The sequence below is a fragment of the Aotus nancymaae genome, unplaced genomic scaffold (genome assembly GCF_030222135.1).
Source record: "Aotus nancymaae isolate 86718 unplaced genomic scaffold, 86718_ANA_hifiasm-v0.15.2.pri h1tg000108l, whole genome shotgun sequence".
Taxonomy (NCBI): domain Eukaryota; kingdom Metazoa; phylum Chordata; class Mammalia; order Primates; family Aotidae; genus Aotus; species Aotus nancymaae.
Genome location: NW_026988523.1, coordinates 39,501,017 through 39,513,289, shown reverse-complemented (window position 1 = coordinate 39,513,289; position 12,273 = coordinate 39,501,017). Strand labels below are relative to the sequence as shown.

Sequence of the window (12,273 nt, the reverse complement as noted above, 5' to 3'; positions counted from 1 at the left end):
GTTACTGTTTTTACTGATGCATCTAAGCATGGAAAGGCAGCTTACACAGGTCCTTTTCATAGAGTTATCCAAACAAATTTTCAATCAGCACAGAGTAGAGTTAAGGGCAGTTATCTCGGTCCTGACAGATATACAGCAACCAGTTAATCTGGTTTCAGACTCAGCTTATGTAGTACATTCTACAAAAAAATGTAGAAACTGTGTTGTTAAAATACATTCAGGATAATCAATTAAGAAAGCGATTTGAATCACTTCAAAAAGCAGTTAACAGCAAAGAAGCTCCATTTTATATCACACACATTTAAGCACATACTTGTTTACCTGAACCTCTAGCTCAAGCAAACAGGCAAACTTACTGGTTTCTACAGTTTTTACAGAAGCCAAAAAATTTCATGCATTAACACATACAAATGCGGTGGGTTTAAAAAGCAAATTTCCTTTGACTTGGAGACAGGTAAAACAAATTGTCCAACATTGCCCTCAATGTCAAGTTCTCCAACTGCCCACTCAGGAGGCAGGGGTAAATCCTAGAGGATTATACACAAATTCAATCTGGCAAATGGAAGTTACTCACATTCCTTCAGTTGGGAAATTATCTTACGTTCATGTTACTGTGAATACTTTCTCTCATTTCATTTGGGTGACTTGCCGAACAGGAGAAAGCACTGCACGTGTTAAAAAATACCTATTTTCTTGCTTTGCAGTTATGAGATTCCCACAAAAAAGTAAAACTGATAATGGGCCAGAATACTGCAGTAAGCCACTAAAGCCAGTTCCTAGAACAGTGGAACATAATTCATACAACAAAAAGCCCCTATAACTCCCAGGGACAAGCAATAGTAGAAAGGGCAAACAGAATCTTAAAAACTCAATTGGCAAAACAAAAAAATGGGGGAGATAATAAGGAGTATTTTACTCCCCATGTACAATTACAATTGGCACTAGTCACTTTAAATTTTTTGAACATTTCCAAAGATCAAGTGTCCATGGCTGCAGAACAATATTTTGTTGGACACGAAATTAATCCGAAGGAAGGAAAGACAGTATGGTGGAAAGATTCCATCACCAATCAGTGGAACTTGGGAAAGGCTGTACCCTGGGGAAGAGGCTATGCTTATATATTACCAGGAGAAAACCAACCTCACATTTGGGTACCTGTGAGACAGCTGAAGATTTTCAATGAACTCCTCCAAACCATGGAGCAAGAAGAGAAACAGACCAGGCCCAGGAGCGGTACGGTGCAAGACAGCCAAGCTGAGTGTCTCAGGGATGACGGCAAGACAGAAAGCCAACCCGCTGACATGGGGTCAACTGAACAGGCTGGTGCATATGGCAACAGCAAGCCTAATGGAGACTTGCATGGAGGTGACACCGGGTAATCTTACTCTAGCAGCAGTCATGGTTATGGCTGCTGCAGTAAGTAATAACCCTGTTTCAGCAGAAGAGAACTATATGTATTGGGCTTATGTGCCATTCCCACCTTTGATTAGACCTATCACTTGGATGGATTCACCTATAGAAGCAAACATAAATGATAGCATTTGGATGTCTGGTCCTACTGATGACCGGTGTCCTGCTCAACCAGAGGAGGAAGGAATGTTAATGAATGTCTCTCTTGGATATCACTTTCCTCCATCTGTCTGTCTTGGGAAAGCTCCAGGGTATTTAACCCTAAAGCCTCAAAGCTGGTTAATATACATCCCAAGGAATAATAGAACTGGTCCTACTTATCATATAGGCAGTGGAATGTCCTTTAGACCAAATATGCTATGTAAGATATAACCCAATGGATATTACACAACTTTTGAGTACACTAATCAATATAAGCTGAAAGGAAAAAGCTGCCCCAAAACCAATCCAAAATGGTCTCCTCAATTAGAAATTCTTATTTGGAAAGATTGTGTAGCTGACAGGGCAGTCATACTTCAAGATAATGCATATGGGGCAATCATTGATTGGGCTTCTAAAGGTGAATTAAGAAAAAATTGTGTGAGGTAGGCATCTTGTGTAGATGCACCAATATTGTTAGAAATAATGAAACCTTAATAACTAGAAATAACCTTACTAAAAGAATAGAATCTCCTTTTCCCATTAAATGGGAAGATAAAGGAACAGCCCTGCCCAGACCAAAGCTTATGAAACCCATTTTAAGTCCAGAGCATCTGGAGCTGTGGAAATTGGCTATGGCAACAGCTCATATGAGAGTGTGGAAAGGAAGAGGATCGATTGGCACAAAAAACAATGGAGTTTCTTTTAATGTTGATTTAATCTCAAACTGAGCTATTCCATTTCTAAGTTGTGTTAAGCCACCTATATGTTGGTAGTAGGAAATGTAAGCATTAGACCTGATACTCAAGCCCTTACCTGTAAAAATTGTAAATTGTCTACTTGCATTAATTCAACATTTAATCTTGAAAATAGTATTTTACTAGTCAGAGCCAGGGAAGGAGTGTGGATTCCAGTAACTCTTAACTGACCATGGAAAGCCTCTCCTTCAGTACATATTATCACAAAGGTGCTAAAAGGAGTCTTAAATCATTCAAAAAGATTCATATTTACGCTGATTGCTGCTGTCATGGGAATTATAGGTGTGGCAGCTGGTGCTGCAGCTGCAGGAGAAGCTCTGCACACCTGAGTTCAAACTGCCCACCATATGGATGTTTGCCAGAAAAATTTTTCCACGCTTTGGAATTCTCAAACAAGAATTAATCAAAAATTGGCTAATCAAATTAATAATCTTCCACAAACTGTAATTTGGATGGGAGATTGAATAATGAGCTTAGAACAGAGATTACAGTTGAATTATGATTGGAACACATCTGATTATTGTATTACCCCTCATACTTATAATTCTAATGAACATCATTGGGAACAAGTAAGGAGACACTTCCTAGGGAACGAGAACAACACTGGATATTGCCAAATTAAATGAACAGATTTTTCAGGCCTCACAGGCTCATTTAAATGTTTTACCTGCAGCTGATATATTGGAAGGAGCTGCAAATAAGCTTTCAAGCCTGAATCCTATCAAATGGGTTAAAACTCTTGATGGATCCACAATTGCTAATTTGTTTTGCAGGTGTCTGTTTATTCTGCCTGTTTTTACTCTACAAATGCAGCAGAAATTTTCAGAGACAATCAAAGACATGAATAAGCCATAATCGCTTTCATCCTCTTTGCTAAAAAGAAGGGAGGAGATACGGGAAGAGATGGCCAGGGGCAGACCTGTGTTACTTATAGTTAAATGATTACAAGCTTGCTTTGCTTTTTATACACTGAGATTTGTGCCACGGATCATATCCAAACTATGGTGCAGTGAAATAAAAAAGCAGAGGTGAAGTGGTAACAGGAGACCATCTGAGAGTGCCCCACAACTGCGGAACACTGCAGTGTGGCTGCAAAGCAGAAAAAACTGCTTTAGTTTTACAACTCTTCCCAACATAGTTTGTGTGAGGATCTCGTAAAGGGAGCTTATGCAAAAGACTCTGGGAAGTAATGCAACCTCTGCTTACGAGACTTGGGTAGGTCTTTGCAGATGGGAGCTGGTAAGGCCAGAAAGCCTTATAGGGCAGAGATCATGGGAACACCACGGGCTCTGCCTACGTTCTCAGAATATGGAGCAATTCCAATTGCTCTGTGTCCATAATGCTTGGGAAAGAAAAGCCCCTTAATGCATTATGTGTGGTCAGACCTTATGGCACCTTATCACTGCACCTCTCTTGCCAAAACACCTGGATAGACAATGGGTGGTAAAATCTCAGTGTCCGTACTTAGCATTTCTTAGGAGAACCATGTTTGCTATTGAATGCTGCAGACACATGCTCTTCCTCTAGCTATCTTCCTCCTCAACCCCCTCCCCACAGCCCTGCAAGATTAACAAGATAATGCACCCAATAAAAGTGCATGAAGCCTAGAGCTCATTGCCAATGGTGAGAGAGCATTGGGCCCCTGGACCCATGCTGTAAAATTCTATTCCTGTTTCTTTGTCTTTATTTCTTTTCTCACTCCCTCGTCACTGCCAGGAGGTGGAGCATCCACGCACAGGGCTGGGCTGTTTCCCAACAAATCCCCAGCACAGCCTCTATTAATAACCACACCCTGACCCACTGAGGGAATAACAGATACCACTAATGTTATTTACAGCCAAATAAATCATACAGAGACTATACTATTCCACACACCCAGAATCAAAACCAGAGTGCCCTTCCCCAACAACACAACAGTTGCACTTTCAGGAAAAAGACTTACCCATGAAAGTAAATTCAAAAATAGGATGAAGGTACAGCTACACCAGATGCACAGATATCAATGTAAGGACATGAGAAACATGAAAAAGGAAGGAAATATGACACCTTCAAAGGAACAAAATAATTCTCCAGCAATAGATCTTAACCAAAAAGAAATTTTTGAAATTCCAGGTAAAGAATTCAAAACATTGATTTTAAAGCTCAGTGAGATACAAGAGAATTCTGAAAAACAGTGCAAAGAAATCAGAAAAACAATTCTGGATATGAATGATAAATTAATTAACCAAAGAGAAAGATATTTAAAACGCAGAATAAATGGAAACTCTGGAATTGAATAATTCATTGAAGGAAATACAAAATATACTTGAAAGCTTCAACAATAGACTAGGCAGAATAAAGAATCTCACAACTTGAAGACAGGTATTTTGAAAGAATCCGGCCAAACAAAAAAATAAAAAAATAAGAATAAAGAATGAGCCAAACCTTTGTTACATTTGGGACAACATAAAGTGATAAAACATTCAAATTTTTTCTATCCCTGAGGGCAAAGAGACAAATAACTGATTAGAAAATATATTTAATGAAATGATAGATAAAAACTCCCCATGCTTAACAAGAGTTTTAGACATCCAGATACAGGAGGCTCAGCGATTCCCAGGAAAATACAATGCAAAAGGGTTTCCATGACACATTATAGTCAAACTGTCTAGAGTCAAAGAGCAAATCATAAAAACAGTAAGAGGAAAACATCTAGCCACCTATATAGGAAAGCCCATCAGACGAATGGTGGATTTCTCAGCAGAAACTTTGCAGGTCAGAAGAGAATGGAATAAGATATTCAAAGTGTCAGCCAAGAATACTATATATCCAGGAAAATTATTCTTTATAAAAAAGGAGAAATAGCCTTTCCCAGACAAGCAAATGCTGAGAGAATTTGTTGCCACTAGATGGGGTTCTACAAGAAATGCTTAAGGGAGTACTAAACCTGGAAGCAAAAGATGACATTTACCATGATGGAAACACACAGAAGTATAAAACTCATTTGTAAAGCAATCACACAAAGTATGAAGAGAAAGGACTTGAATGATGCCACTATGGATACCCACCAAATCACAATGACAAACAATAAGAGAGAAAGAAACAAAGAATATATAAGACAACCAGAAAACAACAGTATACAGGAAAAAGCTTCACATATCAATAATAACTTTGAATGTAAATTAATTAAATTCTCCATTTAAAAAATGTAAAATGGTTGAATGGATTTAAAAACATAATCCATCTATATGCTAATCACCTTAACAGTAAAGACATATAGACTGAAAGTAAAGAAATAGAAAAAAAAAATTCCATGTAAATGGAAACCAAAAGCAAGCAGGAGTAGCTCTATTTAGATCAGATAAACAGACTTTAAGTCTAAAAAAAAAAGACAAAGAATGCCATTATGTAATGATGAAGAGATCAATCCAGCAAGAGGATATAACAATTCTAAATGTGTATGCATCCAACACTGGAGCACCTAGATTCATAAAGCAATATTGCCAGAGAGAGAGAGAGAGAGAGAGAGAGAGAGAGAGAGAGCGCAGTAGAATAATAATAAAAATCTACACTTGTACCCTCTAAATATATTTAGGAGGACTTCAGCACTCCACTCCCCGCATTAGACAGACCTTCTAGACAGAAAAAACCAACAAAGAAACATTGGATTTAAATTGGAGTTTAGACCAAATGGACCTAACAGATATTTACAGAACATTCTGTCAAACAACTGCAGAATATACGTTCTTTTCATTAGTAAATGAAACATTCTCCAGGATAAACCGTATGTTAGGCCACAAGACAAGTCTCAACAAACTTTAAAACACTGAAATCGTATCAAATATCTTTTCAATTCCAATGGAATAAAACAAAATGATACAAATACATGAAAATTAAACAACATGCTCCTGACCATTGGGTCAACAAAGAAATTAAGTTGGAAATTAAAAATCTACACTTGTGCCCTCTAGATATATTTTAAAAATTTAACAATCAGTAAAAAGAATGAAATTGTGTCTTTTGCAGCAACATGGCTGAAACTTTAGGTCATTATCTTAAGTGAAGTAAGTCAGGCACAAAAAGACACATATCACATATTCTCACTTATATGTGAGTACAAAAATTTGATCATATGGAGGTAGATGGTGGAAAGATAGATACCAGAGACTGAGAAGGGTCAGTGTGGGGAGTGGGTGGTTGGGGGGATGATGAAGAGAAGTGGGTTAAAAGGTACAAACATACAGTAAGATAGAATAAATTCAATTTTTGATAGCAGAGTAGGGTGACTATACTTAACAAGAATGTATTGTACTCAGGCAGTAGACACATGGAAAACCCTGACTTCATCAGTGTGCACTGTATACATATAACAAAATTTCAGACATACCCCAAACATTTGCACACATAAGAGAAAGAAAAGATCGAAACACAGAAGCTCTCTGGAACTTACCATAGACGGACAGGGTAAATTCTTCCTTAGTGGTGACTTGAGAATTCTTTTTGTTTATCTGGGCTTTGTAGGAGCCTGCATCGTTCAGAGTCAGATTGCTGATGTACAGGGAGTAACTCCATCTGGTGATGTTTAGTCGGCCCTGGTAGCTTTTGTCCATAACGGTTACATCTTTGGGATTTGCGAAAGCAAGAGCAATTTTGGGACCATTCCAGGCGACGTTCTCAATGTCTGTGTCTACTGAGATATTTAGGGGGAGAGTCACAGAACCCCCTAGGATCCCTGACACCTCTGTTGGGGCTGAGTCCTCTCCAGAGGCTCTTAGTCCTGCAGAGACAGAAGAGGGACTTGGAGGAGCAGCTAGACTCCTTGAGCTAGCCTTCCTTCTTGCACTGTGTGAATACACATTGGGCACAAATGTCAGATGCTGAGAAATGAAATGAAATTCTTGTCCTTCTTCTAGGTCCATTGCTAGCAAAGTCATTCATTCTCTATTCTCCAAACACTGTCTCCCTTAAAAGTAGCTACAACAATCTGTGAAACAGATCTTCTGGTTTCTGTTCCAGTAGGGAAATTAGCCTTGTGACTTTGGGTACATTTCTGAATTTTTCTGAGAATCAGTTTACTTATCTAAAAGATTGAAATGCTCATACCTGCACCATTTGCTTCAAGGGATATGGTAAAAATTAAATGAAAGCAGGTTGCTGCAAATTGTGAATAGCCAATGAAGTGAAAAGGAGCATATTTTAAAAAATAAGGTAAATAGATGGATGGTCAGAGGGATGGCTAGATGGGCAGATGAGTGATATAGCAAGCAAAGTAAAACATTAGTGTTAGAACCTAGGTAGTAGGCATATGAATGTTCACTGTAAATGCTCCAACTGTTCTGAATGTTTGAGAATTCTCATAGCAGTGTTGGGAACTAAAGGAGCCTCTCCCACCTCTACCTTACCCTTCTTTCCCCCTCATTGTCCATGGGATCTTAGACTGACTTTGGCCAGGTTTGGGGGTAAGAATAGCTGGTAGGGCCAATACAGTTCCTGATTTCCTCATCCTAGGCAAGATCTTATTCCTGATAAACATTGTTATCAAGGCATCTAGGAAGCTGGCATTTGTCCAAGGCAGCTAATTTTCTTGTAGGGACCCTGTGGGTATCTTCTGGGTGACCCCAGCTTGGATTTCCAGGGCTTCTGAGGCTCTGGAGAGCACTCTGAAAATTCTAGACCGAATCAGATGGGTTTGGGATCCAGACTCCACCAGGAATTCTGGGTGGCAAAATAAGTAGAAATTGTTAGAGAGAAAAAAAGGAGCATAAGCACAGCCTGGAGGAGTGGAAGAAGGCTGAAGCAAGCTCCGAAAACCCAGAGGTTACAGAACGTGCAGACACAAGGAGGAGAGAGGCTGCTTGCGGCAGGTCATGGGGATTCTTTGCTTAGACCTCCATCAGCCGAGCACTTGCACCTTGTGGAGAGGCAGCCACGGAGCATGCAGAGCTGGGGACCCTGGATGTGAGAAGGTTGGGTCGGGTGGATTCTTTGGGCGGATTCAGACTGAGTTGATGTGAGGCTAATTTGAAGTTTTCTAAAAGAGAGCTCTTCCCATCTAGAAGACACTGCTTATGATTGCTATGTGTGCATTAGGTACATTATGTAAATTATCTCATTTAATCCTAATAACTACTATAATTAGCTTCTTTTTACAGATGAGGAGCTGAAATGTATAGAATTTAAGCCACTTCCCTGAGATTACAGGGTTGATCAGTCACAGAGTCCAGATCCTATGTCCATGGTGCTGCTGGAGTAGGGAGGCCGGGAGTACTGCCCATCTCTATCCTGGAGGCCGAGGAGCTGCTGGGTCTTGGCCAAGTGCATATGACTTGTTTTGACCTCAGATTTTCTTCCATCAGACAAAAACCATAAACAAGGCCTCACAGACTGTCAGTGGAGGGGACAGGATGTGGGCCTCACGGGCAAATCTTGCCGCAGAAAACAGTGCTACGTAGCTCCCAGTAAGTGCAGTGACGGTGCGCCGGTACCAGCCATTTTATTTTGAATTGCACCATAGGACAGATAATAAAACAGTGTTCAAAGACTATAATAACTGAATTGGACTCACCCATCTCTTAATAGTTTCCAAATAATGCACATAACGGTAATTATTATAATAGCAATCACAGCTTCTGCCAACTATGTGCCAATCACTTTATATATATCATCTACAACCTGTCAGAGTGTTCTGTGATGCATCCTAACTATATTTTACACTTAAGAAATAGAGGCGTGCCGGGCGCGGTGGCTCACGCCTGTAATCCCAGCACTTTGGGAGGCCGAGGCGGGTGGATCACGAGGTCAAGAGATCGAGACCATCCTGGTCAACATGGTGAAACCCTGTCTCTACTAAAAATACAAAAAATTAGCTGGGCATGGTGGTGCGTGCCTGTAATCCTAGCTAGTCAGGAGGCTGAGGCAGGAGAATTGCCTGAACCCGGGAGGTGGAGGTTGTGGTGAGCCGAGATCATGCCATTGCACTCCAGCCTGGGTAACAGGAGCAAAACTCCGTCTCCAAAAAAAAAAAAAAAAAGAAATAGAGGCTCATACCACTAATAAATGATGGAGCAATGATTAATTTCAGATGTTCCTGACACTAAAGTGAGAGGGATCTTTTCACTCACCTGCTGTTTAAGTTCCCGAAACAACTCTTTGGAGACACAAAAGCATCATCCTTTTAGACCAAACGAGTGAGATTTGAGGTCATCCTAATCAGTGGAGCCAGACCGAAGGAGATGACTCTTTGCTTTGAACTGTTTGCAATTCACTACATTGATCGGTTGAGGCTTGGAAGACCTGGAGCGTTGCTTATTTCAGGTTTGCTCAACGCAACCAAGGAACACCCCAAAAGTCAGATGTAGACATAAATAGCCCTGCTGCTTTCTGCATTTTTTTGATAAGCCAAGGTAAAATTGAAAGTGAAGAGAAGTCAGACTAGACCTCAGCTCTGAGGTCTAGGTTTCTTATTCACCCATATCTGCATCTAGGAGTTTTTCTAGAGCTCCCCTCAGGCACCAGCAGCCAACCCCACTGCTCTCAGATCTCTAGTGCTACCTGTACCATCTTCCCTGAAACCCTGGGGAAGTGGGACCACAGCAGGACAATAGCTGCCACAGTCCCAGGTGGCTGAGATCCTCTCTGAGCTAGTGGATGGGCTCTGCCTGCTGGACAGTGGGGGTCTGGGCTGTGTACCGGAGAGCTGCTTCCCAGGAGTTGGGCCTTGGTAGGGAGGAAGAAGGTTGAGGAGAAAAGGACATCCAGATAGACGCCACCTTGCTCAGGGTCACCCAACCACCCGCAGGTCCCCCGTGAAGCCTCAGTAATAAAGCCAGCAAAGGTGATAACCAAGGCATATGTAGAAAGACACTAGGAGTTCTCTCCATTCCTAGGAAATTGCTAGGTGGCCTCTCATCAGGGGATTTTCCTGGATCCTTCTGTGGGTTTTTTTTTTTTTTTTTTTTTTGAGAGGGAGTTTCGCTCTTGCTACCCAGGCTGGAGTGCAATGGCACGATCTCGGCTCACCACAACCTCCACCTCCCGGGTTCAGGCAATTCTCCTGCCTCAGCCTCCCGAGTAGCTGGGATTACAGGCACGCGCCACTATGCCCAGCTAATTTTTTGTATTTTTAGTAGAGACGGGGTTTCACTATATTGACCAGGATGGTCTTGATCTCTTGACCTTATGATCCACCAGCCTCGGCCTCACAAAGTGCTGGGATTACAGGCGTGAGCCACCGCGTCCGGCCTTCTGTGGGTTTTATCTACACTATATAGGGAGCAAACTCTTTATGTACTTGGCATTTCTTAGGAAAGTGTGAGGGTGAGAGAAATGTAGTTTGAGCCCAGAGTTATTTGAGACTGGGGCTAGAACGTCACTCCCTCATGGTACACGGATATGCGCACATGTGGAGTAATTTACGGCAAGGAGAGGAGCTTCCTGATTTTTTTTTTTTTTTGGATGGAGTTTTGTTCTGTCACCAGGCTGGAGTGCAGTGGCGCAGTCTCGGCTGTCTGCAACCTCCGCCTCCTGGGTTCAAGTGATTTTCCTGCTTCAACCTCCTGAGTAGCTGGGACTACAGGTACATGCCACCATGCCCGGCTACTTTTTTGTATTTTAGTAGAGACAGAATTTCACCATGTTGGCCAGGATGGCCTCGATCTACTGACCTCGTGATCCACCCACGTCGGCCTCCCAAAGTGCTGGGATTACAGGTGTGAGCCACGGCGCCCGGCCAGTTTCCTGATTTTAGCAACAAGAATCTCCCAGACAGAGAATGCGACCAGCCTCAGAACACCAGTAGCAAGCAGTGGTGGCCATAAAGTGGACTTACCCAGGAGCAGGAAGAGGAGAGAGGTCCGTAGAACAGAAGAGAATATTTGCAGCTGACTCCTCTGTGGCTGATTGTAGAAAGGCCCAGGACCGCAGCCATCTGTGTGACTCTTTGAGGCCACCATGATGATCTATTTTCAGATCTCAGACTGAAGGAGGATGCACTTACCACAGCTTCCGCAAGTGTGTGTGTGTATATGTGTGTGTGTGTGTGTGTGTATGTGTGTGTCAGAGGGAGGGTTGTTTATACCAAACACCACCAACTCTTCCGTCTGCATTAGGCAGGAAGAAGTCCCAAGTCTATCCAGGGTCTTGTTTGTGACCAATGTGGAGCATCACTTGCTTTTGCATCAAGGGACTTGGGTTCTAAAATTGGCCCCTAAAGTTGATTGCTAAAGATCTCTACCTCCTGGCATTCATGCCTCTGTGTAATTACCCCTTCTTGAATGTGGCCTGGATTTAGTGACTTGCTTTAAGTGAATAGAATGTGGCAGAGGTACTAGGATGTCATTTATTGGTCTCAAAAAACCTGTGACTTCCATCTTGGGCTAGCATGTGTGTACAAATGCTCTCTTTCTCTCTCTTTCTCTTGCCCTCTCTCCCTCTCTCTCTTTTCCACTATCTCTCTCTCTCCCTACCTTACTCTGAGGGGAGCCAGGTATTATTTTGTGAGATACTTTAGGGAGAGGGTTCCAAAACAAAGAACCGAGGGAAGCCCCCAGCCAATACTCAGCGAGGAGCTGATTCCTCTGGCCAACAGTCCACGAGGACTGAGGCTGGCCAAGAACCACGAGTGACACTGGAAGTGGATCCTCCCCAGGAGGCCCTTGAAATGACTACAGCCCTGGCTGACACCATGACTGTAGCTTTCTGAATACCTTAAACCAGAGAGACCCAGCTAAGCCACGCCTAGAGAAATTGTGAGATAATAAATGTTTGGTCTTTAAATTTTTTTTTCAATTTTTTATTTTTCATCAAAAATGCTTACTGTTTTTAGCTGTGAAGTTTGGGGCAATTTGTTACATAGCAACAGATAACTAATACAGTGACCCGATACATTTTCTATTTTGCTTAAGGCAGTTTGTGCTGGCTTTCTGTCACATGCAGTGAAGGACTTCTAATATGGAAAAAAAGCATCAGGGAGACTGCAGTGGGGGCGGAC

The 12,273-nt window shown here is 41.8% G+C and overlaps 1 protein-coding gene across 1 annotated transcript in view; it reads right to left on the bottom strand.

Moving 5' to 3' along the window:
- Window positions 1-11,277, bottom strand: part of LY9 (lymphocyte antigen 9) — a 34,480-nt gene extending 23,203 nt beyond the window's left edge. The window contains exons 1-2 of the mRNA XM_012449653.3: window positions 11,113-11,277; window positions 6,736-7,062 (exon numbers count right to left, since the gene is read on the bottom strand). Of these exons, the coding sequence (XP_012305076.2) occupies window positions 6,736-7,062; window positions 11,113-11,236 (451 nt within the window). The 5' untranslated portion in view covers window positions 11,237-11,277. The remainder of the gene's footprint in view (window positions 1-6,735; window positions 7,063-11,112) is intronic.
- Window positions 11,278-12,273: the final 996 nt, after the last annotated feature.